The sequence below is a fragment of the Oryza brachyantha genome, chromosome 4 (assembly GCF_000231095.2).
Source record: "Oryza brachyantha chromosome 4, ObraRS2, whole genome shotgun sequence".
Lineage (NCBI taxonomy): Eukaryota > Viridiplantae > Streptophyta > Magnoliopsida > Poales > Poaceae > Oryza > Oryza brachyantha.
The window spans coordinates 19,875,089-19,902,010 of record NC_023166.2 but is presented as its reverse complement, the minus strand read 5'-3'; the positions used below and the strand labels follow the sequence as shown (position 1 = coordinate 19,902,010).

The window sequence follows — 26,922 nt, the reverse complement described above, 5'->3', positions numbered from 1 at the left end:
GATTGACATGTTATTAGAGTATAATAATATTGATCTAAGTACAGCATTAGATAAGACGGACGTTGGCATCCCAGTCAAGATGTGCCCGTTTCGCACGACGCATGCACATACATAACAGCAGCTGCACGCCATTGGCCTGATAAACAAATAGACACATGGTACGTGGGAATACAGAAAAACTCTGCATCTCGGTCTCCAAAATCCAAATGCTATACACGACTATCAAATTATTACTATTTTGCTCATCAATCACCCTTTGCAAGATGCAGTCATCAGAATAATCAAGCTCAACTTCTACCACACTGACCATAGGCAACATCATCAAAAACAACACTGTTAACATTTCTCACCAATGCAATTGTGTTGGAAACTCTACAGCACACTATGTGACAACAGGATGAATGTTCTACTATATCAGATAGCATATGGGATATGCAACTCTATCCATCAGTAAGAAAAACCATTCCTCTATACAAGTCAAGGAAATATGCAACTCTACGACTCAGGCAGAACAAAGTAACAAGCCACGGCTCAGTGTTACTGACGAGAACCAAGCACTAAAACATGTTCCAGAGAAAGTTGTACTACACGGGATAAAGAATGTCATAGTGCCCAGGCCTGTACAACAAGGTCACTAACCGCCTTCTTTCTTCCCAGGATAAGTCGTCAATGGTCCGCTCATCAGCACCACCCCCGGAAGGAGTTGAACTGGTACCAACTGATTGCAGTCCCAATGCTTCTGTTGAGCTGCTTGTAACGGAGGAGCCGCTCGTGGTAGGAAGATTCTGAAGGTCCATAGGTGTACCTCTGCTTTCAGAAGAGACAGTGTCATGCAAATTCAGAGGTCCCAACATCGCGCCCTCTTCTGATTCTGGTCTGGGGTAGAATAAATGCTGATTTAGTAGCACAAGACCATGAGTCAAGCTTGTATCAAGATTCTCCACAAGTAAGGGGACACCAAGTGCATTAACAAGTGCAACGATCTGTGCATTGTTAGCTTCAGCATTCTCAGGCCGTACTTCAACCTGGCAAAACTGTTGATGAAACAAAGCATTAAGTAAATCTTGTATACAGAAGGAACAGAAGCCAAGTGAAGAAAACCCTATAAATATTAATAAGTCCATCAAATATAATATCTTTCCCCTTATGTCCTTCTTCATCTTTGCAGTTTATGTAACTTCAACAAATTTTCAAAGTGCGTAACTTTAACAACTAAAATGAAGAGTCAAAAGGAGCATATAGCAAACTGTTCGAGTTTGAACTGTTATAGGGGCCACTAAATCAAACAGAACGACAATCCATTCTGCCTACTGTTTGGACTTTGCAGGATCAAATGACCAAAATTCAAGGAGCGTTTTTTTTCCTGATTAGATTCCAACTTATTACATAATTAGCAACAAGCATCTACAGCACAGCATATATGTGCAGCAAAATATTGGTAGTAAAGTATGGGTCGTGGTACTATTAGGCTAGGAGGTCGCAATTCTTTTACCTCAAGAACAGATGCATATTCTCCTGAGAGAGTAACAAAACCCTTGTAGTAGTCTTCATGCGTGCAGATCTCAATCTCAGTCAGAAACCTAAGGAAGCGCAAAACTGCACAGGCAAAAAACATGCAGTGAAAGAGATGAGTAACAAGGAAAAAACAGCCTAGCAATCAGCAAGTACCATCACTATTTGTTGCAATGTCAGTCTCCTTGTCCATCTCCAGTTGTCCAACATCCAAGCTATAAAATACAACCAGTTTTTGTCAGCTAAGATATAATGACAAACAATATCTTTATGACATCTGTAAACATAACTTGAAAACCAACAGGATGCTAATTAACCATACCCAATTTCAAGTAAGTTGGTCAATTGTTCAAATGCCTGCAACAAGAAATCCAGCAAAGTTAGTGATTCTGGGCCAAAAATTATAAAGAAACCAAATGCTATGAATCACACTAACTATCAGCGATTATAACAAACTCATTGTGGTTAGCAAAGCACAGGTTAGTTTAATCTGAAGTGACATGGAAATCACGTAAGGATTTACAAGCTTAGCTCAGTTGTGATGCGCCCTTCCATTGACTACAGAAAACCTTTTTTTCCCATATTCAATTCGAAATGAATTATAGGCTAATCACATAACCAGTTCAATATAAATGGGGCCAAAGAAAATCATTGGCAGTTATTATTCAAACTCAATTAAGTGTGCACTTACAAGGTTAAAAGAGTGAAGGTCTGATCAATAATATAGAATCTGATAACAATATCCCATGGGAATTGTAACAATTATGTTGCAAGCTGAGAACTAGAAGTACGTACAGAAAGAGCTTTCTTGAATTCTTTTTGAGGTATTCCAAAAGAGCAAAACATTTCATCAGCTTGCTTGTATTTGTGAATACGTTCTTGGATACGGGAAGCTTCCATAATGCGCTCCAAGTCATCCTGCATTTGTACAGTATGCTCCTATTTGTACGCCAAATAGCTTTAGTGTCTAACAAACAAGAACAAAACATATTTTGAACAAGTGGGCTGAAATATTTACCATGTAACTGAAAATAAAAGCTCGATAAAAGCAACTTCCATCTCTGTCAACAGGTCTGAACAAATCATATTTTTCACTAAGAAGCTGCATATAAAATATCACATTAGCAGTTAGATGTATCCTGACACAAAAAAATTAACACGGCACAGTATAAGAACATACCCCAATCTTTTCTATGATGGTACCATCTTCGAATTCATCAGCCAAAACAACAATAGGTATCTATAGCACCAAAATATTACAATTAAAAAGGAATTTCAATAAAAAAATACACATAAGTTAGCCAATCTTGGTAGATTACATGGTTTTCATGAGGCAGTGATTATGAGAAGCATCAAAGCTCAAGGTGGATTAAAAGATGGATAGTTTAGGAACAATGGTTGTGAGAAGCACACTAGTATTGACATCATGGTACTATTTGAATTAATTGAGAGAAGTCAGATGAAACTCAGGGATCATGTAGCTATGCAAAGCAGGTTCTTTGAAATGGAAATGTTAGCTCAGACACAAGATCACACACACGATGGAGAATTCTAACTGGGAGGCACACACAAAAGAAATATTTGTCTCGGCACTGCACACCAGCAGCAAAAGCACACAAGCATACTGCTGCACTTCTATTCACCACACAGATTACCAGGCTGATTACATGGCTTAAGTAGCCCCACATGCGCACACACACACACACTTAGCCACGTTTAGGGGTGGACAGAAAGCTCGTGGCTCGTTAGCTCGCTCGACTCGTGACAAACTCAGCTCGGCTCGTTTCGTTTTTCTAACGAGCCGGGCTAGCATTTTAGCTCGTTAGAGATAATGAACCAACTCGAGATGGCTCGTGAGCTGCTCGCGAGCCTAACGAGCTAGACCAAAGACACGCGATTCACCGGAGTTCATTGATTCCACCCCGGAATGCATGTGTTCAGTACATCATAGGTTCACCATGTGATTTGTTGGTTCAAACTTTAATATTTAGACACAATTTCATATGATTTGCATGTTTGAACTGAAAATTTGCTTGTATAACCTATTAAAAAATTGTTTAGGTTAACTTTTTATGCATGGCTCACGAGCCTAACAAGCCAGCTCGAGCTTCATAACGAGCCGAGCTAAGCCAGCGTGTTATCTTAACGAGCTAGACCGAGCCGAGCCGAGCTCGTTATCCACCCCTAGCCACGTTTAGCTGCACAACCTGGTCAATCAGTCACGCAACTAACTCCACGAGTATGCAGCAGGATCGCCCTCCACTATTCTTGCATGCATGCACTAATTTCTCCACTCACCAGCTAATGATGTGTGTATGTAGTTCAGACTCCACTCATCGTTCCTACATGCACGTACTGAACAAATGAACATGCAACTGCGCCCTTGACTCCTATTAGCACACTAATGACGCGCTGATCTACCAAACTCCCTGCACACACTGTGTGCTTTCACTAACGGCTGATCAGCTCACCACACCAGGCAACACACTAACTAATTTGGACTTATACCACTACATACACTTGACTGAATATGATGAAACCATAAACAACAAGATTAATTCTAACAGGAAAGACCAGAAGTGAACTTCCATACCTTATCACTTAGCTTGCAGGAACCAGACCTGTTATCATCACTCTTGCTCCAGTCACCCAGTGTTGTCTAAAGAAAATTAACAGCAATGGGATGGTCCGATTATGGTTCACATATGAACGAATAAACACACAATTAGCTTCAAGATTGCTATTTAGGTGAATCTAGTTAGTCTATTGGTGAATTTACAAACTTGAGCTTGGTCCATGATGTCCACACACCTGACTTCTGATTGAGTCATCAGAACCGATCCTAAGCTCTTTTAACCTTGTGAGTTCCCACTCTAGAGATAAGGGATCCAAGTCCCATCCTCCCTGTAATTCAATATAACCATGTGATCCTCGGTAATAAAACCAAGTGATCTAAATCTTGAAGTAGTAGTTTCAAGCATTTTTACAGAGCTAGGCAACATGACTTGCTAAATTGCCCATTTCGATCAAAGAATTCAATATTACGATCTCGCGAGAAATGATCATACTGCGAAACCGGTAACAATAGCAAAATTATCAGAAGTCTAAATTAGGACACTAATTTATCTATTTGGGTAGCTGAAAACATGGATAAATCAACCAAAACGCAACTAGCAGTAACATATGAATTCACATTTTTCTTGCACTAATTCTACTTATCTGAAGTATCAAGTCCACAAGAACGCAAGCAAGATGAAAGAAAAACAAATGCAATTCGTCGCACTCTTCCATACAGAATCAAGAAGGGACAAGAAATGAACATCCAAATAGTCAAGGTTATAGAAAGAAATCTTCCACATGTCAAGACAACGAAACTAGATAGAAATCAAGAACTAACTTGAAACTCGATTTAAAAAGAAAACTTCAAGAAACAATCGTATGCACGAGCTGAGCTGCGAGGGGATAAAAATCCAAGAACAAATGATAGTACCCACGAAACTAATCCAACGAACAGATTACAAGAGACACAGGGTAAACAACAACCGATCGGTTCACAAAAAAAAAACTATCCGAAACTACTCCGCTGCCACCCCATAACTACTCCGACCAAAAGATCAGACCTATCTCCGCTGCACGCTCGCGGGATTACTCCGACCAAGAGATCAAACCTATCTACGCTGTCCGCTCGCAGTACTAGTGTACTGCTCCGACCAAAAGATCACCAAAATTGCGCAACAGCAGCAGCCGAACGGAGCGTGGAAAAAAAATACCCCAAGAAGCCTCGCAGCGAGAAGAACCCACCAGTTCACAAACTCCGGTAGCGCGCGCGCAAAGATCGCCAGGAGAAAAAACAACTCGGTACAGGAATGCTGGGAGGAGACGCATAGACGCGATTCGCGCTAACCTTAGAGGTGTACGAATCCAGGAAGGCGTCCGGAGTGGGCAGCGTTCGCAGCGAGTACTGTGGCGGCGACGGCGACGGCGACGGCGACGATGGTGGCGAAGCTCCGCTTCCGCCTCCGCCATCGCCGGAGCTCCCCGAGTCGGCGTCACCGCCCCAACCCTCCGAGCCGCTGGGCTTGCGCCGCATTTCGTCTTCTCGGAAGAGACGCTTTTACCCTCGAGATTCCTTTTCTCTGTTTGCCCCCTAGGTTTGTTGATAATGTGGTTGCGGGTGTTTCTGGGGGCTGGGGAGCTTGGGATTTTATAGTTGTAGGGGTGAGGATGAAAATTTACGAGGTGGAAAAAGTAAAAACTGAGAAGGTATCCTAAGGAAAAGTTGTCAAATAGCCTTTTCTTTGTTGTATAAGTGTTTTTTTATAGACATCATATGAGATCTCATGTAATTAGTTACTACATAAATTATTTCTGAATCTAGAGTTTATGAACGTTTGGATATCATTTTGTCCCACTTTGTGTATAGTAATTTTTTTCTTATTTTTGCCTAATTCTATATATGCATGTTCTTACGATATTTATCATCGAAACATCATGATTCCTATGGAGTGCATGCATTTTACCTTTTTTTTTAATATTTAGTTCAATACTTTATAACGTTCTTTCTACGTTTTAAAGGAAGCCTCGAGTCTCTTATTACTCTATATCCTAAAATATAGTTATTACTACGAATTGGACAAATAGCATGTCTATATTTATATTTGTAGGAATAGTGTGGGTCAAATTGTAGCTAATTTTTTTACGAAGTTTAGAAGCTCTCAGATATTATGTATATCATCATGTTTTATTTTTACAAATTTCAGATGCACTAGAGAGCACTCAATCCCTCGTATTTTTTTATATGAAAAAAAATCTTACAAGCTTAATTATATTCCTATCAAAATTAATATAGTGTCAGGATCCAACACGTGGGTTGTGGGGGCTGCAACGATCTCTCACCCCACACTCTAGATTCCCATGGAAAATAGGGGAGGGGCAGGGGAGAGATTGGGGCTAGAGAAAGAAGAATATAACTATCTGCTCACCATTTGCATACTAGATCCATCATCGTGGAGTGTCGTTTTAGCTGGAAAGGGTTAGGGCTTGGTCGACACTGTTGACGCTGAAATAACAATCAACGGTCACACACGTAGACTTGGGAGTCAATCTTAGGCAGCTCCAGTGCATGATCTAAATTATTAGATGATGTGTGGGCGTGCCAGTCAGTTTAATCCTGTAACTGATAAGATGAACAGTAAAATAAGTCGATCGGCTATCGAGCCGATAGTTAACTATTAATCCAGTCGATTAGATATGAATGCTGTAACGGTTAGCCGATAGGACAAGCGATCGACTGTAAAAAGCATGGATCGGCTAGAAACACTAGTAGAAATAGACTTGAAATAAATATTAGACCAACGTAATCCGATAAATTAATTATTAATCTTAGTTGATCGGACAAGCTCCTATAACCAGATCGAACTAGACGTACAGAGATTGGACTTAACCAAGACAGTATGCAGCCGAGCACGATATGATTATAGGAAACATGAAGATCGATAAGGCTAACAAATAAACCGACGAATTACTTGGAACAAACAATGAATCATATGTTGCGATTGGCTAAAACCAATTTGCATGTAATTCTCATAAGCCGATACAACCTAAATAACTGCCGATCTAACTAAATTAAGCCGATTGGTATAAAAATAATGCAGTAAGACAATCGGCTGCTTTATTGATGTAAATATGATAAACATGTAGATCGGCAAAAAATCATCGGTTATAAGCGGCGGATAAACAACCAAGATCTATAAAATACCTAGCCCAGATTGCTAAGAATAATCATAGAAGATCGGACCCAATCGAGACAGTTCAAGATTAAAACTAGCAATGCCAGGATACATACTAAACAGATCTAGATTGCTATCAAGCCAATGAGCCGATGACTGGTAACTTATCGGCTGGTACTCCGATAAAACAATGATTAAAATACATCGATCTGTTATAAACCATCTAACAAACGCAATCTACTAGATCGGACCAAACCGAGACAGTACTAGATTGAATATGTCAAATAGCGCATATCAAACAAACATAGATCGCCCAAAGTTGTCGACCAGATCAACTCAAAGCACGAAGTGATCTAAGTTGAAACTGATACGATAACTAGCAATCACGCAACTAGATTAGAAGATCAGACCGAGCTGAGACAGTTCTAATCTAGCCGAACGATTACCATGGCCCGGCGGAACATAGGACTTACCCCTCCGCCGGAGATCGAGACGATGCAGCCCCACGTCAGGTGCCAAGTTCCGCCAGAGTTGAAACCTCGGTTAGGAGGGTGGCGATGCGCCGAGAGTAATTGATCTATTGATTAATGTAAATGATTTACAATGACCCCGGGCATACATATTTATACCCTTGGGTTGAGGTTAGGCCGTGTTGGACACGACATACAACTCCTAATAGATAAAAGGAAATAACAAACTCATAGATAAATTCTATCTCTAACACGCAAATTCCGATCGGACTCTAACAACCTTAAAGATAAAGGAAAAAAAATCTAAACTAACTCTAATTAACAGATAAAATTAAATTACACGGACTCTGATTATTCCCGAATCTATCTGTAACATTCGAGACCTAATCGGACTCTATCTCTTATCCGATTCGGACTCCATCGGCTGAATCCGAGTCGTATTCCGTCTGGTCTTCTATCCGATTGTCCTGTTTCCTGTCAGATTCGGTCTTAATCACAGATTAATTCATAGCGACGATTTGCTAAAATCTAACGTTAACAGAAACTAAGCAAGTTTTTAATTAAGTTAAGCGAGCACGCTGTCAACCTATAGAACCGTTCTTTTAAAGAGCACGGAGAGAATAGGCAAGATAAAAAACTATATAATGTTCATATATTACTTATAAAAAATATATATAGTGTTCACATATTTGATATTCGATGTTATTCGCATTCCACTATTACCTACGGCAGGAGCAATCACGATTTACACTAAGTTTTATATAAGATTGCTTATGTGCTCATCTTCTAAATTAACGTGAGTGAGAGAATGAGAGATGAATAAGATAAATGATAATTCATTTCACGACGTAAGACTTTTAAACGTCGTTTAGATTTATAAGTATGCAAATTATATATATTCATTCCTAATTGAATTTAGAAGGTCCTGTGTTACGAAACAGACGTGGCAACTAAACTTCGAGGGCTAAAAGTGAAATTGATCCGAAACCAAACATCTTTCATCCCAGCCGTCTATCCGACGGCTTGCCTACATCCCTCGCCGTTGATTCGAGTAAAATAAAAAACACAAAAGCATCTGCTGCCTTGCCTTTGGCCGGCGAGACGACCGGGCAGCAGCCACCCGCGGCGGTTGCGCCGCCGGCCCGTCGACTCGACCGAACCGCCCACGCACAAACCGCCGCCGCGACGCCGCCATGGCGGGCTGGATCTCCTCCAAGCTCAAAGCCGCCGAGACCCTCCTCCACCAAGCAAGCGCTCGCTCCCCTCCCCCCTCGCTGCTCCCATCGCCGTCTTCGCTTCCCCCTCTAACATCTTCTGACTCTTCTTCACTCGTGTCGCGCAGATCGACCAGCAGGCGGCGGAATCCCTCGGCAAGTCCCCGTCGGCCTCCGACCTCACCGCGCTGTCTGCACCCTCTCCCTCCTCCGCCGCGGAGGTCGCTGACTTCCTCGACGTCCCCGCGCGTCGGCAGCCGCCGGTCGCCCCGCCTCCCTCCCTCGGCCTCCGCCTTGCCGCGAGGCGCCCCACCCCTCTTCTGCCTCCGGCTCCGGCTCCTTCTCCCCCCGCACCCCGCCGCTCGGCCTCCGCGACGGCGGTTCTCGCGGCTCAGGATCGTGCGGCGGGTGGGGCTGCGGGCGTGCGCGAGGCTGAGGCGGGGGGAGATCGGAAGGAACTGGAGGAGGGCGAGAAGGGCGGCGGGTCTGAGAGCGAGAGCGGGAGCGATGAGGATGATTCGGATGGGTCGGGCAGCGACGATTCGGAGGACTCGGAGGAGGAGAGGCGGAGGGAGGAGGAGAGGAGGCGGCGGCGGGCCGAGCGGCTCGCGGCGATGGCAGCGCGAGCGATCGCGGAGAGGGAGGAAGCAGTGGCGAAGCTCGAGGGGGAGAAGGCTAGCCTTGAGAAGCTGCTAGCTGAGCGCGAGAAGGAGCAGGCACAGGAGGTGAGTTTTGATTCATGGCGATATCACGCTTGCTTGTGCAATTTCAGAGATTTCTAGACGTGATGCTATACTGTGGTTGTCAATGATCGGAGTAACAAAGAATTAATACGATAGCACAACTTTTTGAGTGATTCGGGGAATGTTTGGGTTAGTAGCGATATCAGAGGAGTGTACTTTGTAGTCATGTGGGATCAAATCTGCTTAGCTTGGATGGGTTAGTGACTTCATGTGCAGGAAGCCACATGAACTATATTGCTTGTTATGATCTCAGCAACTTCACTGAGCACCCTGGGCATATCCTTGTTTTTCACTGAAGGCAGTAATGAAACTAGTGAGTAGCTTGATCATCCCATGCAATCAATTAGTTGTACCGAAATAAAGTTAAACAACTTAGTTTGAGTTACGCTTGACTTAATTTTGTTATCTATTGCCGTTTTGGTTTTTAGCAGTGTAATCCATTGTTTGCATTGCTTTTGTTTTACTTGGTGACTTTCCTTTTCCATGTCTTATTTAAAGACACAGAGTTTTCCTAATTGGATGATCATTACACAACTCATGCTGTCTATTTGTTCTCGGTTCCATGTTCTGTTGGTGACTGCTCGACTTACATGTATCTTGCGAGATTGATTGGCATGTTTTCAACATTTTTTTGTGTTCAATTTCAGGCTTCAGAGTTGCAGACAAGTATGATGGAAACCATGGAGGCTGTGGAGATGGAGAAACAGAGACACCACAGCACTAGAATGGAAGCCCTTGCACGGTTGGCTAAGCTTGAGGTATCACTACTCTGCTATATTGTGTTCCTCTTTGTTCTGGTCTATTATGAATAATACAATACTTAGTTTTTGCTTTTGTATGAGTAATACATACTTAGTTTTTGCTTTTGTGGTAGACAATAGCATCTGTCCTCTACTCTTGATGGTCTTACGTAATATCTTTGCAGGTTACAAATGCAGAGCTTGCGAAGTCACTTGCAAGGGAACAGTGGAATCTGGATCTTCAAGTATGTTTTTTGTTCCCCTTCCTGTTTGTTTCTCTAAGCCAGTTGTTAGAACTAGTAGGTCTATGTTACTACCTCCGTTTTACAATGTAAGATTTTCTAGCATTGTCTACACTGATATAGATACTAATGAATCTACACACACATACATATACATATATATACATGTCTACTTATAATATGAAACAAAGGGAATATTATTTATTTATTTTTGTTTGTGCAGTACCGCTTGTTTAAAAGTGTATTTTCTTGGTTAAGGGGATGTACTTTAAATTCTGCTACAATTATACATATGGGCATTCATCATCTATATGTACAGTTGTGTGGAGTGCCATGTTGCTATGCCTTGTTGCTGATATAGCCACTTTAGCACGAGAGTGTAGATATTTTCATAATAAATCGCATCAGTGTAATACAACTATATTTTGGGACCTGTAAAATGAAGCACTGGGGATTAATTACAATTAACTATCGACTCACATGCGCCTTACTGCCAAATGTTATAAAATTTCTGGATTCTTATTTAGTCTTTTATCAAGAAGGAAGACCACATGTACATAATCTTGGTATGGAGTAACAAATTTGACTACAGACCATAGGTGTGAATGGCTAATCCAGCATTGATTGTTTTGTCCTCCCATTCAATATTTGGATATTGCTAACATTCTCTACTGCATTGCACCATTTGGTGGTTTCTACTTCCATTACTTGAGACATAATTTATACAAACTGGAATTAGCAGTAAAAAATGATTATACTTTACAGCTATATGAACCGCAAATGTAATTTAAGTATTTTGCTTGCCTCCTATCACTTTAGGTAGTCTACTGCCATAACCTCCGTAACATTGAGTTGGATCAGTTTATACTTGAAAATTGCTGTAAAAGTTATTAAATGCTGCTAAGTGGAATTTCAAAATCATGGTATTCTTGATATTTAACTAGGTTGATGAGGTGTCACAACTTCGAGAGGAAGTAGATTTGAAGACTCTTACTCAAGATAGTAAGTCCATTGTGGTTTTGTTTCTTGTTCTTAGGATTGTTTTGTATCATATTGACTCATTATTTGCCTTTGTTGAACACTCAGACTACAGTGTAACACTGCATTACTTTTAGAGAATCCCATAATCTAATACCATCCTTTTTCAACATTTGACCTTTTTTTATCATTGTATGGGCAGAATATAAGAGAAAGATAGCAAAGATGCAGAAGACTAGTCCCTCCTTGGTTGATGAAGTAAGCAAATGGGCTGCATTTTATTTTGTCTGCCTTTGTTACTTCACAACAGATATAATCATATAATGATTTTTAAGCCACTGTGTATTTGAGAAAAAAAAAATCTTAAGCCCCTATGATCATATAGTGAACTTAAGAGCAAAGTCACCTTATCGTTTCTATTTGTAATTTTATTGAACTTTTGTCTAGATAGAATCCTTGAGAAGGTTCAAGCTGGAGGAAGAAATGATTGATGCAGAGTATGCTCTAACATGTGATAGAATTGTCAACTTGAAGGACAAGGTAGATTCTTCTGACTATAACTTTAATCATTAGCATTATGTTGTTTTTTAATTTTATCCAGGACTTCTCTTTCTTTGCACTTTAGGTGATAATTGTTCTGTGCTTTGGCATGGAACTTTTCTGTATTCTTTTTCATGGATCCCCAACTAACTCACTTTTATTAGTCCCATGTGATTTTGTTTGGACATTTGGTCAACAGCCTTGTTCTATTTCATTATTGCGCATATGAGGCATTAGACCATTTAAAAGGTGTTAGGAAATAAATGATAAGCCAGAAGTAAGGACATTCTTGTTGTCTACTTTTTCTAGATGACCACTTTTTTTTTGTCCATAGGCAAGGAAGATGGAAGAAAATATTGAACTGACAAAAAGAAGAATGGTGCATCCTACCGAAGTGGAAATTGAACTCAAGAAGAGGCTTGATCAACTCACGGATCGTTTAATTCAGAAACAAATGCAGGTTAGCTGCTGAGTGTGCCCACTTGTTATGTCACAGCCTGCATTAGTTTTCTGATTAGTGATAGGAAGAATTTATGTTTTTATAGCATGTCTCAGGACTAAAGCACCTTGTTTTTCCTAACTGGAAATACTATTTACATTGAAGACATGCTTGACCCATCTTGTTTGTATAAGTTTGGATAACCTCATTTTCTACTATTGAAAGTGAACGATTTTTCTGTCCCAAGGGATTTTCATAAAAAAACACCTGACATAACAGTAAAGAACTGCTATCAACTTGTAGAAACCAGTTTTTCTCTCTTCTCTGTACTTGTGCTGCGTGGTTGAGAAACGATGATGTGATCCAAACATTTTCTTACAGGTTGAGTCCCTCTCTTCAGAGAAAGCAGCCTTGTTACTGAGAATAGAGGTCTGTATATGCAAACTGCTGTATTCGATTTGATACAAGAATTATACTGTTAGATTCCAAATCAAATTTGCTCGGTTAAAAAATTGGATTGATATTGTTCATTATCATCTGCAGGCAGTTTCCAGATCACTTGACAATAACGGATCGTCATTGGCTTCTTCGAGCTCATCATCTAGGATTGATATCGAAGCTAATACATGGCAAGAATCACACTCGCCAAGGTTGCGGGACAGGATACGGAATGGACAGCAGCAACTGGGATCGGCAATCCGGCAGCTTGATTCCATCTTCTCAGCTGGCCATATCTTCTTGAGGCGGAATCCGAAGGCGCTAGTTTGGGCCTTGGTGTACCTGTTGTGCCTCCACATATGGGTCCTGTACATACTAACATCACATCCGACAATATCAGAAGCTCGCCCTGGTGCTACTTTTTCGTTGGAGTCATTAAACAAGACTGGTAATTAACCCCGTCTCTTTCTTCGCCTTTTCCTCTTTTTTCCCACCTGATAGGTGTTTCAGCCATACTTCAATCTGTTCTGTGTAAACGAGGGATTACTTCTTTCTATAGAAACGGCATAGCTGGTTTGTACATACTGCAGATTGGTAAGATGATTTTGGATGGTTGAGTGAGCCAATCTGTTGTAGCATCAAATCAGTTCGAAGGGGTCCGAATCCCCAGCTCAAAACCATAGATCACACCAATTCCCTTCATTTGTCTACTTATTATTGTGCAACCTGCTGTTCTTCCCTGATATGTAATACTACTATGTTCCTGCTTCCGAATTGGAGCAGCCGGTTCATCACAAAAACAAAAGTACCGGTATGGTTTATGTATAAAATATTCCTTTTTTTAATCCATTCAAGCAAAGCTATCTCTTTAGACACAAAAGCAAAATGGTGACATCAATTTTGCAGGAAGAATGCCTGAATAAACGACTTGCAGACGGACACGGTGCCTACATATCTATCAGGTACCAACCTCTAGGCTCAAGCTACACGGTTCCATTGATAAGGATAGGGAATACTGCAGCCTCAGTGGAATGGAACAGCAAGCGTCAGGTTAGAAACTAAATTTGATCATCCTCTACCACGTTCAAAAAACATCACAAATTTGAAAATAAAAAAACCAAGACAAATAAATTTGAAAAGGAAAAAAACAAGAGAAATGTGGCGACATAGCACAGCCACGGATGCAAAGAGAAACCGTAGCCAGGAGCTGCAAAAGGCGGCGAGCCGGGTGAGCTATCTTCAACATTGGCGTCTCTCCGGTTCTCTACCCCCTTTCTTCACCTCCAAAAGCGACGTCGACATGGCACATCGACATGCCGCAGATGAGATGGTTGGGCACCCTCCCTCTCCCTCTCCCTCTCCTTCTCCAGGAGAGAAGACCAAATCGTGTACCAGCTGCTGATCCGGTGCGCTGCACTCTCCCTGCGCTGCGCACACGGTACAGTACACCTGCTCGATTCCTATGGACCACCCACTGCTTCCCCACCGCTCACTTTGAGCACGATTCTGCTTGCTTCAACTTCATTTCAGCTCAGTTGGTTAGGTTTGGTGCCCTAGAACTTATCCATAAGTGCTCGCCATTATGGGTGCTCGTATTTATATTTATATGTAATTTTTTTTTGCCAGGATGGCCAGAAAGGGCTACCCAATTCTATATGTAATTATTCCTTCGATGGTAGAAATATATATATCTCTCGAAATGAGACGTCTACAATAACTTTATCAATATCGAAATATACCAGCATAATCTTTAGAGGTGCGCTTATAGAGAGTAAGGCGTACATATGGTTCGCTTATAACGTAAGTGTGTTTGTAATGTGTCTAAAGAAAAGAAACAACAAAAATGATCTTGTTATTCTTAAAGGCTTGAAAGTAATTATTATAAAAAAGAACCCTTCAAATTCATTCTAAAATTAATTATTTAAATCGAGGTTTTGATAGTGGCTGATAAGCCAACAAACATACGCTTAGAACGCTAATTTTATAACAAATTTAAGGTTTTTTTTTGTCACGGTCGTTACTCAACTTCAGCTTTAAAACCATTGATAATGGAAGTATAAAAATCTTGTGTGTTTAGCTTGTAAGTTGCATCCAGAAAAAAGCTCAAACAAGTAGCTCACTAAGTGGAATTAGTGCACAATCTTTCTTTTTATCTTTAACGAAAAGGGCAGGAGCTCTCTGCCGATCTCTTCATATCAGTAGAGTCCCCGCACTATCTTCACCGAATGTTTTGCGAATGATTATTCCAAACACTGACTGAGATGGATTATGTGATCTATCACAAGTTCAGTAACTAGTTGACTATACTTAGTTGCCCACTTTATGCCAATAACAGCGACGTATATATAAAATTCAGAGAGCTATCAATGCAACACGTCTCCATTACACCCTCACAACCCAAAGCAGAGAAAGAACAAAGATACATCTTTAAGGCCCTTGGACGAGTTTAAATTTTTTCTTAGAAACGGCTAGCAACAATCTGAAAAAGCTAATTTTTTTAGATTCTGAATATTAATATATCTTTTTACAGCTACAATTTCTTATAATCTAGGTGTTATTCCGAAAGCTTTTAATACCTGAAGGTTCTATTAAAAGTTGTGGTTATCAGAATAGATGTTCTAATGCTCTTTATTAGTAGTAGAACTAATCTAGACCGTTTATTTTTTTTCTAATTTAATGGATCAGATCCATTTATACTACCACAACAACAACTGACAATAGAACTTTAAACCAACCGTCAATATTCTTATATCAGCGACAATACTGATTATATCAATGATAATACTGATAATAAAATACTACCAGTATTGCACTCAAGCTATTCTCAAAAACTCTTCAGAACGGGGATATGTCTTTTAACCAGACTTCAAGCTCCGAAAACGAAATGCATTAACACGGAACCCTGCAATTATTTGAGCCAGACCGAATCTGTTCATCCTGCTCCTGCCATCGACTGACTGCTCCTCGACGGCCATGCATCTCCAAAGCTGAACGTCTTCTGCAAATAAAGAACACCTCGACGTCTCTCTCCCTGGGATAGATGAGATGAGATGAAGCAGCATGATCTCTCAAGTTTATCTCATATTTTTGCCGTGCTGTTAGGATCAAAGATCCGATGAGTGGATCGGAGGCAGGCAGCCACTGCTCCGGCGGTCATGTCCGGAGGCGACCGCCCCACCCACGAAAGGAGAATATTCCGGGGAGCCCACGCACACACATCTGTGTTGCCCCCGCTTTGCATAAAGGTCGCCATGGATGTATATTCTTGTGCTTCCGCTTTTCTCCTTGTTCGAATCCATCCATGCTGGATACTTGGACAGGATGACACCGCAATCCAGGTCCACAGGATACAGTGATCTGCACCAATGGCAGGCAAAAACGTCTTGGATTCTGAAGCAGAAATGCGTTTCTTTTTTATCTTTCTGTAGAAATCTCTTGTGAAAATTGAGCTCGTTGCCAGTGTTACTTTGCATCTGTTTATCTTCTATGAGAAAAAAAGGGCTCCTTTTTTAACCCCTTCGATCTGCTTCTGCATAGCGTTTTCCTGTTTAAAGGATGCTTCTGCTTTACCTGCGTATCTTGTTTGTAACTTGCACTGAATTTATCTGCAGCCACGTATTCATATCGGTTTGGATTTGTAAAGTTTTCAATTTTCCTTGAAGAGAACTGAAATGGCTCATACTGTCATACAGAGACTCTTTTCTGGCTCTGCTTCTTATCTGAACTCTGAAGAAGTCTGAACCAACATTGGCCAAACTTATGGAACAAGTTTGGCCTAACCGATTTCGGTGACACAAAATTTTGGATTGGTTTCTTTTGGTCACAGACTAGACTAGACAAGCACCTGAATCAACCCATGGCCATGGGCCCAACTACCTGCGATCGCTGGTTGCTTTTCATGGAGGGCTGTGATCGTTTTCTTAATTGGGCAAACATGACCAAGAAAACCTTACCTCCTGTCTCAGTGCAGCGAAAAACAGGTAACTGAACTTGCAGATACTTGCACAGGATGACAGAAACAACACAATCAGAAAGAAAGAAACAATGGAAGTAATCCTATTTCAGTGCAAGTGCCAATGTATAGTCTTCATCAATTCGCCAAAAAAAATCTTTAGCCACTGAAATCAGCATGCAGTTCTGTTTTTCTGGTCTGCATTTTATCTGTGAGCTTAATACAAGTTACTAGAAAGACAGAGATGACTATGCTTGATTGGAACTTGTCATATACGTGATCCCGGGTAGGAACTTGCTGTGGTTGCAAGGCTCCATCTTCAGCTTTATTTTTTCTGACGTCGCCACTCATGTTCGACGACCCCAGTCGCACCAAGTTTGACAATGCGATGCAAATGCTAAATGCTAAGACCACTTTATAGCTTTTCTTGGCTCATACCTGCGTCAGTGCTTTTGTCTTGGTCTCTCTTCCTCGAGATAATCACATCCTTTTTGGTTAGAAAAATAGTTTCATTTTTAAAGAAATTTCTTAAATAATGGAAATGGTTTATATTTTCGGCATATGCCCTTATGCACACAGCACACAACCAATGAGTTCCAACTACAAGAAAGATAATCACATTTCTAGTCCTTGTTTCAACTCTCTCTCTTTCCTTTTTTCTTTTTTTTTTCCAAAGACAAAAACACATTCACCTTTCCCGTGTTTTTCTTTTTCACAAAGATGATTCAATCCTAGTTAATTTCAATTTAACTCTGATATCAAGTTTATCAGGCATATTCTATAACATGTACCAATGTACCATTCCTGCATGGTTGCCTCTATGCTTTCTTTCGCACATACAGTTTGACTTCTGGCACACACCTCTATACAACATACGTATGTGTATGCATGCCAAGTGAGAAAATTTCCCAATTAATGGCATTGTTGCCTACTTAATTATCATAGCTGGGATGCAAGCCAAACAGGTCCCTTTTGTGTATAGGAGACTACAGGTTAGGCTGCTGGATGATGCAATTTTTCCCCTTTTATTTAAATAGGCATTATATCACTTCAATGCACCCTTGACTTGACAATACAATGCAAAGGAGGTACTACCATTGTTTTTAAATGCATGACAATGTTAACATTTATACATAACATTTGGCTATTCATTCTATTTTAAAACTGCCTAAGTACAATTTATTTTATTATTACTTGTTTTGTTTTATCATTAGTAGGTATTTTAAGCGTAACTATATTTTTGCATATTTGTGTTAAATTTTAAATATGATGAATGATCAAACATCATGCATCATATATGTAAAAACATATGGACTAATCTTTTTACTTGCCATGGATAATTTCAAAGTGGCACACGTGTTACAAAGATATCAACTACAAATAAGCGACAAGGCAGCATTTCTATGGCATATGAGAAATTCATACTCCTATAAATAAAAGCTAGGGGGATTTCCCCACGAAAAATATCTGCACACGCTAATTAAATTGGATGTGATATATGCAAAATATCCTATTTCCATATATGCAATTATATTTTATATACAATATATCTAAAAGTATAATTGGATTTAATATGTAACTATTATATATACCAGTAGAGCTTTTTTTATCATCCTTGAAAAATTAACTCAAGAAATAATTTTTTTCAATATAAATTTAGTAATGTAACTTAAATTACTAAAATTTTATACTAAAATTTTTAGTATCTCGAGTTACTTTTTAAGGACGGTAAAAAAACCCATAACATTATAATTTGATCCTATCACGATTAAAGTACATGGATTTTATTATTTTTTCTCAGATTAATATTGTAATTTTCAGGTTTCATAGTAAGCATTGTGCATTCCTTTCCGGCTATCTTCTAGATATTATAGATAGATAAACAGATGGATGGATAGACATTAGTGCTATTACTAATTGGATCCATCTGTAGGAACATGTACACGAGGTCATGGAATAAATTGTGATACATGTCCAACTGAAGAAGTGGTGAAATGCTTCTTGATCTGTCACAGGGATGGTGGCATCAAATCTAATGATCCCATCCATCAGGAAAATGGCCAGTTTATTTTGTGTGACTTTGCCTCATTATTGAACACCCACGCCCTACCCTACCTCCTCCTCCCCATTGTGTCACCACCTTTGATTCTCTTCTTCTTCTTCTCTCACTTTCTTTCTCGAGGTTTTTTATGATTCTTAAAAAAAATAACTTGATGTATCATATTTTTCGGTGAAAAAAATAATATCTTTAGATACAAAGTATCTTAAGTACTATAATTTTTACACTAATTTTTTTGGTATCTCAATATACTTCTCAGTATTAGAATTTTTACTTAATTTTTTGGTATCTCAATATACTTGTCAAGTACGTTAAAAAAACTTTCTTTCTCAAGTTGCCTTCCACTTTTCTTCCTTCTTCCTCACAGGCTCACTAGCTGCCACCCCTCCTCTTATATAGCTAGCGCACACCCAACACCCTGCACTCGCTGTGGCTGAATTAGCCTAGCTCTTGGCTCTTGCAAGTTGTTGGTAACCTAGCTAGGTAGCTAGCTAGCAACAATCTTTTGATCTCACATGGTGGGGATGCGTGGAGCTTATGGTTACAATGGCAGCGGCAACGAGAGCGGAGGGGAGGTGGCGGTGACGGAGATCGCGGCGATGGCGGTGCAGCACAAGGTGTCTCCGCCGCCGGCGCAGAGCACGGCGAGCAAGATGAAGGCGAGGGTGAAGGAGACCTTCTTCCCCGACGACCCGTTCAGGGGGTTCAAGGGGCAGCCGCTGCGGGTGAAGTGGCTCATGGCGGTGCAGTACCTCTTCCCGATCCTCGACTGGGTCCCCAGCTACTCCTTCTCCCTCTTCAAGTCCGACCTCGTCGCCGGCCTCACCATCGCCAGCCTCGCCATCCCTCAGGCACGTCACGCCTCGCCACGCCATCCGCGTCGCGACGACGACGCCGTTCTTGATCGATCGGTTTCCCCCCCCTTTTTTTCCTCTGTGCAAGCTGCATGTTCAACAAAACAGCTAAGCTTGCTGCTGCTGCTGGCTGCTGCTGCTGATGATGATGCTGCTGATGCTTATGTTTGGGTGTACTTAATTTGGTTTTGTTTTCTTCTTCCCTCACCTCGTGTGTTTTTGGAAGCTTGCAGGATCATTTGCTAATTAATCAAACACCAGCTGTGATCTTTAATTACTGCCTTGCATGCACAGCATGATTTTTTCTTTTAACCAGCATACATTCATGGCTATCGATCGATCGCCTTATCGGGGTTAACTTGTGGTGCAGGGCATTAGCTACGCGAAGCTGGCAAGCCTGCCTCCGATCATCGGCCTGTGTACGTGTTGACGACGACGACGCACCTTAATCTGTTCTTCCATGAATGAATGAATGCATGCATGCATGCATCTCATCATCTTTTGATTAGTGACAAAATTGGCAAGCAAGTAGTAATTAATTAGCACTTGCAGATTCGAGCTTCGTGCCGCCGATGGTGTACGCGGTGCTGGGGAGCTCGCGGGACCTGGCGGTGGGGCCGGTGTCGATCGCGTCGCTGATAATGGGGTCCATGCTGCGGCAGGCGGTGAGCCCCGCCGCCGAGCCGCTCCTCTTCCTCCAGCTCGCCTTCACCTCCACCTTCTTCGCCGGCCTCGTCCAGGCCTCCCTCGGCATCCTCAGGTACGGCGGTTTCGTAGTCGCCGGCGAGCGGCCGGCGGCGATGGCGTCATTGACGGATAGATGCTGATAGCTAGACATGGATTGGATGGATGCAGGCTGGGTTTCATCATCGATTTCCTGTCGAAGGCGACGCTGGTGGGGTTCATGGCCGGGGCGGCGATCATCGTGTCGCTGCAGCAGCTCAAGGCGCTGCTGGGCATCGTCCACTTCACCACCGAGATGGGGCTCGTCCCGGTCATGGCCTCCGTCATCCACCACACCAAGGAGGTAACTATAGCTTACGCATCGATCTATCCATGCATGCACGCGTGCGCGCGTACGTACACGTGCGCCGCCGCCGCCGGAGCAGCGGCGGCGAGTTAATTAACTGACCGGCCGATGATCGATCACCTTGTGTGCAGTGGTCGTGGCAGACGATCCTGATGGCCGTGTGCTTCCTGGTGCTCCTCCTCACGGCGAGGCATGTGGTACGTATTACTACTGCAACCGTTTCACGTTTTGACCGATTTCTTCCCTATCGTTGACTGATGTGTACGTCATGCTATTCTCCGTTTCATAAATAAGTAACCCAAAATATAAATATTTCTAAAATTTTAATATTGTACCAGAATATAAATATCTGCGTTACTATTCTTCAAGAGACCTTAGTAATCATTTCATGTTGAATCTTTTTTCTATTTTATCTTGACATATCCTTCCTCCATTTCCATTTCTCATTTACTAAGGAACAATATAATATTTTGTCTCAACCTATAAATACTTGCGTTTTAAAACAGAGACAGTAAATGTCAATCTTTGTCACTGAAAAAATAAAATATATTATATTATCTAAAATAAATAAATAAATAAGAAGCTAAATTTCTCTCGACTAAATTATAGCCAGAGTCGTCCATCCTGGCCCCCTTCACGCCCAACGCACGCTCCTCTGCATCCAAAAGATCAAGGAAAAATGCGATCGGTTAGGGAAAAAAATGGATGCTTAATCCAAACACCCATCTTATTTATTAGGGAGTATTTGTTATATGAGTAATTTTATCATTTTTAAGAAGGTACAAAGAGATATCACTATTTTCTATGTAAAATTTGGTATCTTAAATATCAGAAGGTACCAAATTTTACATAGAAAATTATGGTACCTCATGGTATCTTCTTAAGGATGAAAAAAAATACTCTTGTCATATGAGATTTGTTCCGGTCTAATAAAAAGTACTTCGAGATACCGTTCGTTTTCCATCATTGGATCTAGCTGAGTAGGATGTGCACTGTTAGATCTAACGATAAAAATGATTTGGTACCGCGAGGTACCGGTATCTTAAGGTATTTTTTGTTAGACCGAAACAAATCTCTTGTCATATAGATCTGTTACCGTGCACAGATATATTACTGGTTTTTATTAAAAAAACATATTTTTTTCGTTCGAAAAAAAGTTCAGCTAGCTACTGATGACACGCATGTGTGGTGCTGATAAAAGCAGCAGCAGCCATATTAGCGGCGTTTTTGGCGTTTCTCTTAGACCTCTTGCGATTCGCTTCGTCTGTAGTACGCAGGATATGCATATGTTGGCACCGGTCGGCGAGTATTTCATGTCGCCATCGATAATCATGCAGCAGCATGAAGTCAGGCATGAAATGATCGATGCGTATATATGCCCGACGATAGATCCCTTGGAAGGATGTGCGTGCCTTTCTTGATCAATTTGGTCACGGAAATCGATCGATCTCTGCATGTTGTTGCAGCATGCATATATGGGTCCATGTCTAGCTAGTCTTTTTTTTTTCCTAGAGAGTTCAAGCTACCAGCAGCTTGTTGCAGTAAAAATAACTGGTTAAAGTCAAAAGTCATTAGAAAATAAATAATTTTATAGTACTTGAGTACGTACGAAGATGTATTAAAATTTTAATATAAAATTTAGTACTCCTAATACCTAAGGTATCAAGAGATACCAAAATTTACATTACTGGACTTAAAGTATTTGGTCAAGCGAAATGTAGCATTGTATCAGCTGTTCTGACTTCTCCTTTCAGATGGTTCGTTTGTTCTGTTCTTTTCTTTCTGAAAGAACAGTTTTATGTGTTCTGTTAGTGCATACTGAACCTTGGATACCATGCTGATAGAGCACTACTGATAGAGTGCTAGTTAGTGCATTGATCATAGCGAGCATTAGGTGGTGGCCAGCACTTGGCATACTTATTCCTTGCCCAGGTAATAAACTGAACATGCACCTTTGACTGAATGACTGCAAGCCTGTAACCAACAAATTAACCGGCGAGACTGACTGGAGGCTACGAATGGAGCAGCCCAAGACGAAATAATGCAGCCACTGATCTACTCTAGCTACAGAGGACTGGGCCTCTCGAGGCCACTTTGGTTTTGAGTTTTGACCCTTCAAGAACAGATCTTGCAGGTAGCATAGAAGGATTTTTTTTTTTACAGAATCCAACAAGTCTCCCACCGAATATGTTCTGTAGTTATGTATTATGCAATCTGCTACACATTTACCTGGCCATCGAGTTTAGTCGAATGTTTTCACTTTTCAGGATAATAATTGTCCTATTTCCTAATGAAAATATGTTGATAATGCAATGGTGGAGTTAGCCGTGCACGTACACAGCTCATAGCTACTAGTTGTAGGGTTGGATACTCTGAAAATGATAGTGTTTGTTAGTGTCAGTGAAAAGTTTATTTCAGAAACTGAAAATAAACGACCCTTTTTTTTTTGCAGTTGTTGATTTTAACTCCTGAACAAATTTTACCTTCTGTGTATGCAGAGCATGAAATGGCCAAAGCTTTTCTGGGTTTCAGCTTGTGCTCCCTTGGCATGTGTCATCATCTCTACTCTGCTTGTTTTCCTATTCAAAGCTCAGAAGCATGGCATCAGCATAGTAAGAAATCTGAAACAACTGTTAATTTACTAGTACAGTACTATTTTCTTAGTTGCAACATATAATAAAAAAATTGCCTATATCTTTTTCGCTGCAGATTGGACAGCTCAAATGTGGCCTGAATCGCCCTTCATGGGATAAACTACTCTTTGATCCTGCATATTTGGGCCTCACCGTGAAGACTGGCCTTGTCACTGGAATTATCTCACTAACGGTATGTCTCTCAAATTTTACCATTTTAATCGTGCAATATGTTACACCATGTCTAAGGACAAATCAATGTATCCACTGATGCTATCTGAAGTTGACACTGTATGTTCAGAATTATGTCGTATTATCAGTAGTATTCAGATAGAAAACAATGGCCTTGTCAAATCAATGTATCCACTGACCTTGTCACTGGAATTATCTGAAGTTGACACTGTATGTTCACTTGAAAGTACCAAATTTTCCATAAAAAACAGTGATACCTCCTGATACTTCTTAAGAATGAGAAAAATGCTCGTTCAGATAACACTTAAACTCTTTACCAGGAAGGAGTGGCAGTTGGTAGAACATTTGCTTCACTCAAGGACTACCAGGTAGATGGCAACAAAGAGATGATGGCCATAGGATTGATGAACATTGTGGGCTCATGTACGTCCTGCTATGTAACTACAGGTACATCTCCGAATCAATTCTTAATCCTAGTATCATCACCAGGATATAAAAAATGACGGCCTCTCTCATTTAATTTTCATCAGGAGCATTCTCTCGTTCTGCTGTGAACCACAATGCTGGTTGCAAGACTGCAATGTCAAATGTGATCATGGCACTAACTGTCATGGTCACACTGTTGTTCCTCATGCCACTGTTTGTGTACACGCCAAATGTTGTTCTTGGAGCAATCATAATTGCTGCTGTCATTGGCCTAATTGATCTCCCTGCTGTATACCACATCTGGAAGATGGACAAGATGGATTTCCTTGTGTGTGTATGTGCATTTGCTGGTGTTATCTTCATCTCAGTCCAAGAGGGCCTTGCAATAGCGGTAACCAACAAAATTGACAGTACTAATTATTCCATAGAGTAAGTTGGCAATTTTAGTTGCTTACTGATTAAAATTGTCAAAAAAAATTTCAGGTTGGCATATCAATTTTTAGGGTACTGTTGCAAATCACAAGGCCAAAGATGATGATTCAAGGGAACATTAAGGGAACAGATATTTACCGGAACATCCATCAGTACAAGGATGCTCAAAGAGTTCCTGGGTTCTTAATCCTGACGGTTGAGGCTCCTATAAACTTTGCAAACACCAATTACCTAAATGAAAGGTAAATGAAACTTCTACGACAAAGACTAAATATTACAAATCAAAGTTTTGAAAAGTGGATAAATATATCTGCAATGTTTTTGTTTGCAGGATGAAAAGATGGATAGAGGAAGAAAGTTCTGCAGGAAATAAACAAACTGATCTCCATTTTGTAGTTTTGGATCTGTCAGGTTTGTTGAAGAAACTTCCATTCACTTTATTTTCTAGTATGTTCCTTAAAAACAAGAGATCATGCCATACCAGAGTTTCAAACCATTATACTTTGTAAATAGCATTCTCCCTAACACATTAACTTGTCCTTCTCAGCTGTCCCTGCAATTGATACAAGTGGCATATCATTCCTCATCGATTTAAAAAAGTCAACAGAGAAACGTGGCCTAGAGGTATAAAGTACAATGATTTATGAAAAATTTCATATTTCAGTTTCCCAAGACATAAACATAGTTTTGCAGCATAGTAAACCCTCTTATTTATTTATTTATTATTTATTTTTGCAGCTCATACTTGTGAATCCAACTGGAGAGGTTATGGAGAAAATACAACGCGTGAACGATGCTCATGGCCATTTCAAATCGGATAGCCTGTATTTAACCACTGGGGAAGCAGTAGCTTCCCTTTCCGCATATTCCAAGATGACAACGCCTTAGATTTGATTTCTGAGCTTGTCATTTCTATTATTCTAACCGCATGGCTAAGTTTGCAATGCAAGATTTCCCATCCTGTTCTCAGAAATGGAAGTGCCTCCAGCAAAGTATTTCCAGTTATGTTTGTATTTCAGAGGTCTTCAGAACAAAGTTATGCAAATTTGACAGTCGAATTACCGAGTACGTATATCGTGCATAGCCATCAGTATTTGTCTACGTGAGGACAGCAAGTCACCAATATGGAATATACTCCTCCAATTTTGAATGTTTGACCCAATTGAATTTTAATCGTTTGTTTGACTGCTTGTTTGTTTCAACTTTCCTTTTACAAATATATAAAATTATAAGTCATACTTAAATTTTATCTAAAGAAAAAAATCACAATAAAGTAAATTAAAATTACATATTTTTTAAATAATACAAACGGTTAAATATAAGTAAAAAAATTATTTGTGTCAAACATAAAAAAACTGAAGAGAGTATATCAATTCTGAGAAAAATATAAATGAATCCAATAATTGCAATTAAAGAAACAGCAGATTCAACATCATCCATGACATGACTAAACATCCGAATGTCAGCAACGATGTCTGAATTTTTTTGGAAGAGAAAAAAAAAATCAGTGATAGGCCACGTGGCAGTGTGGGTAGAAGCAGAGACGTATTATTTACGACTCTCTCGTAAAAATAACAAAAAGTTAATTATTTTTTTTCTGCATGCCTCTGTTCGGGAGAACAAGGCCTCTGTTCTGCAACAGTGGGTTGGGATTTTAATGGGCCAGGATGTGAGCTGCCAAACATATGGGCCACGGGGAGTATTCGGGCTGGGCCTAAGGCTGACACCTTGTCGTTGGCCTTAGTAAAAAAAAATCCACAATAAGTAAGGCTACGTTTACATAGACCTGACAATCTGACATTAGTAAAAAAAGAGAGATTAAATAGACCTGAATCCACAAGATGCATCGAAACGCATCTGCTGATTTCGCCAAGCACCGAACAGATCTTCTCTCATCGTGGCTGCTTATCTCATCGGCTTCAATCTGTGAGCTGATAAACCCTAAAACGATCGGGTCCATTAATACCATTGGAACTTGCTATATATACAGTCGCAAACAACATAAGTTTTCATGGACTTATCAACTTTCCACTCTGCTCTTCTATTCATCTTTAGTGACTTCCTAATAATCTTCCTAATGCTGAGACACTAACTTTAAGGTTAAATCAAGTTCTTTAATCCTTGGAAAGACTGAGGGTCGGGGGACGGCGCCGTGTCAGCCCGGCGGCCGGCGACGGTCGACAGCTGGGGGCGGACGGCGGCGGCGGGAGATGAACAAAGCGGACGGCGACGATGGCCAGTGGAGAGCGTGGCTCACGCCTATTCTGCTGCAGGCAAGATGAGAGGAGGAGGAGGCCGG

At 40.7% G+C, this 26,922-nt stretch overlaps 3 protein-coding genes across 4 annotated transcripts; 2 read left to right on the top strand and 1 right to left on the bottom strand.

Moving 5' to 3' along the window:
- Window positions 1–206: 206 nt before the first annotated feature.
- On the bottom strand, window positions 207–5,709 carry LOC102713350. Its single transcript, XM_006652866.3, has 10 exons — window positions 5,417–5,709; window positions 4,324–4,416; window positions 4,106–4,171; window positions 2,693–2,752; window positions 2,531–2,614; window positions 2,308–2,451; window positions 1,835–1,869; window positions 1,669–1,727; window positions 1,493–1,596; window positions 207–1,034 (listed from the first exon to the last, which is right to left on the bottom strand). The coding sequence occupies exons 1-10, from the start codon at window positions 5,600–5,602 to the stop codon at window positions 585–587; spliced, it is 1,281 nt and encodes a 426-aa protein (XP_006652929.1). The 5' UTR covers window positions 5,603–5,709; the 3' UTR covers window positions 207–584.
- Window positions 5,710–8,793: 3,084 nt separating this feature from the next.
- On the top strand, window positions 8,794–14,776 carry LOC102714372 (golgin candidate 2). Of its 2 annotated transcripts, XR_005811688.1 has the most exons (11): window positions 8,794–8,958; window positions 9,054–9,650; window positions 10,316–10,426; window positions 10,594–10,653; window positions 11,595–11,652; window positions 11,831–11,886; window positions 12,076–12,168; window positions 12,503–12,628; window positions 12,989–13,036; window positions 13,151–14,095; window positions 14,186–14,776. XR_005811688.1 is itself a non-coding variant. In XM_040523619.1 (10 exons), the coding sequence occupies exons 1-10, from the start codon at window positions 8,905–8,907 to the stop codon at window positions 13,499–13,501; spliced, it is 1,554 nt and encodes a 517-aa protein (XP_040379553.1). In that variant the 5' UTR covers window positions 8,794–8,904; the 3' UTR covers window positions 13,502–14,096. The 2 variants fall into 2 exon arrangements, 1 of the variants encoding a protein (XP_040379553.1); XM_040523619.1 differs by lacking the exon at window positions 14,186–14,776 and having other exon boundaries at window positions 13,151–14,096.
- A 4,719-nt stretch (window positions 14,777–19,495) lies between these two features.
- LOC102713072 (probable sulfate transporter 3.3) lies at window positions 19,496–25,677 on the top strand. Its single transcript, XM_006652865.3, has 13 exons — window positions 19,496–19,907; window positions 20,281–20,329; window positions 20,463–20,670; window positions 20,766–20,937; window positions 21,072–21,137; window positions 23,439–23,552; window positions 23,650–23,766; window positions 24,086–24,212; window positions 24,296–24,582; window positions 24,675–24,865; window positions 24,955–25,034; window positions 25,171–25,247; window positions 25,362–25,677. The coding sequence occupies exons 1-13, from the start codon at window positions 19,572–19,574 to the stop codon at window positions 25,509–25,511; spliced, it is 1,974 nt and encodes a 657-aa protein (XP_006652928.3). The 5' UTR covers window positions 19,496–19,571; the 3' UTR covers window positions 25,512–25,677.
- The last annotated feature ends 1,245 nt before the right edge of the window (window positions 25,678–26,922 follow it).

Bases quoted from the DNA above. Each gene is read 5' to 3' on its own strand.
- LOC102713350 (XM_006652866.3), bottom strand. From the start codon at position 5,602: ATGCGGCGCAAGCCCAGCGGCTCGGAGGGTTGGGGCGGTGACGCCGAC. The intron at 1,870-2,307 runs GTACGTACTTCT...TTCTTGTTGCAG, and splicing joins AATTCAAGAAAGCTCTTTCT to GCATTTGAACAATTGACCAA. The intron at 1,035-1,492 runs GTAAAAGAATTG...TTTCATCAACAG, and splicing joins AATATGCATCTGTTCTTGAG to TTTTGCCAGGTTGAAGTACG.
- LOC102714372 (XM_040523619.1), top strand. From the start codon at position 8,905: ATGGCGGGCTGGATCTCCTCCAAGCTCAAAGCCGCCGAGACCCTCCTC. The intron at 8,959-9,053 runs GCAAGCGCTCGC...CGTGTCGCGCAG, and splicing joins CCGAGACCCTCCTCCACCAA to ATCGACCAGCAGGCGGCGGA. The intron at 9,651-10,315 runs GTGAGTTTTGAT...GTTCAATTTCAG, and splicing joins AGAAGGAGCAGGCACAGGAG to GCTTCAGAGTTGCAGACAAG.
- LOC102713072 (XM_006652865.3), top strand. From the start codon at position 19,572: ATGGTGGGGATGCGTGGAGCTTATGGTTACAATGGCAGCGGCAACGAG. The intron at 23,553-23,649 runs GTAAGAAATCTG...TTTTCGCTGCAG, and splicing joins AGAAGCATGGCATCAGCATA to ATTGGACAGCTCAAATGTGG. The intron at 23,767-24,085 runs GTATGTCTCTCA...ACTCTTTACCAG, and splicing joins CTGGAATTATCTCACTAACG to GAAGGAGTGGCAGTTGGTAG.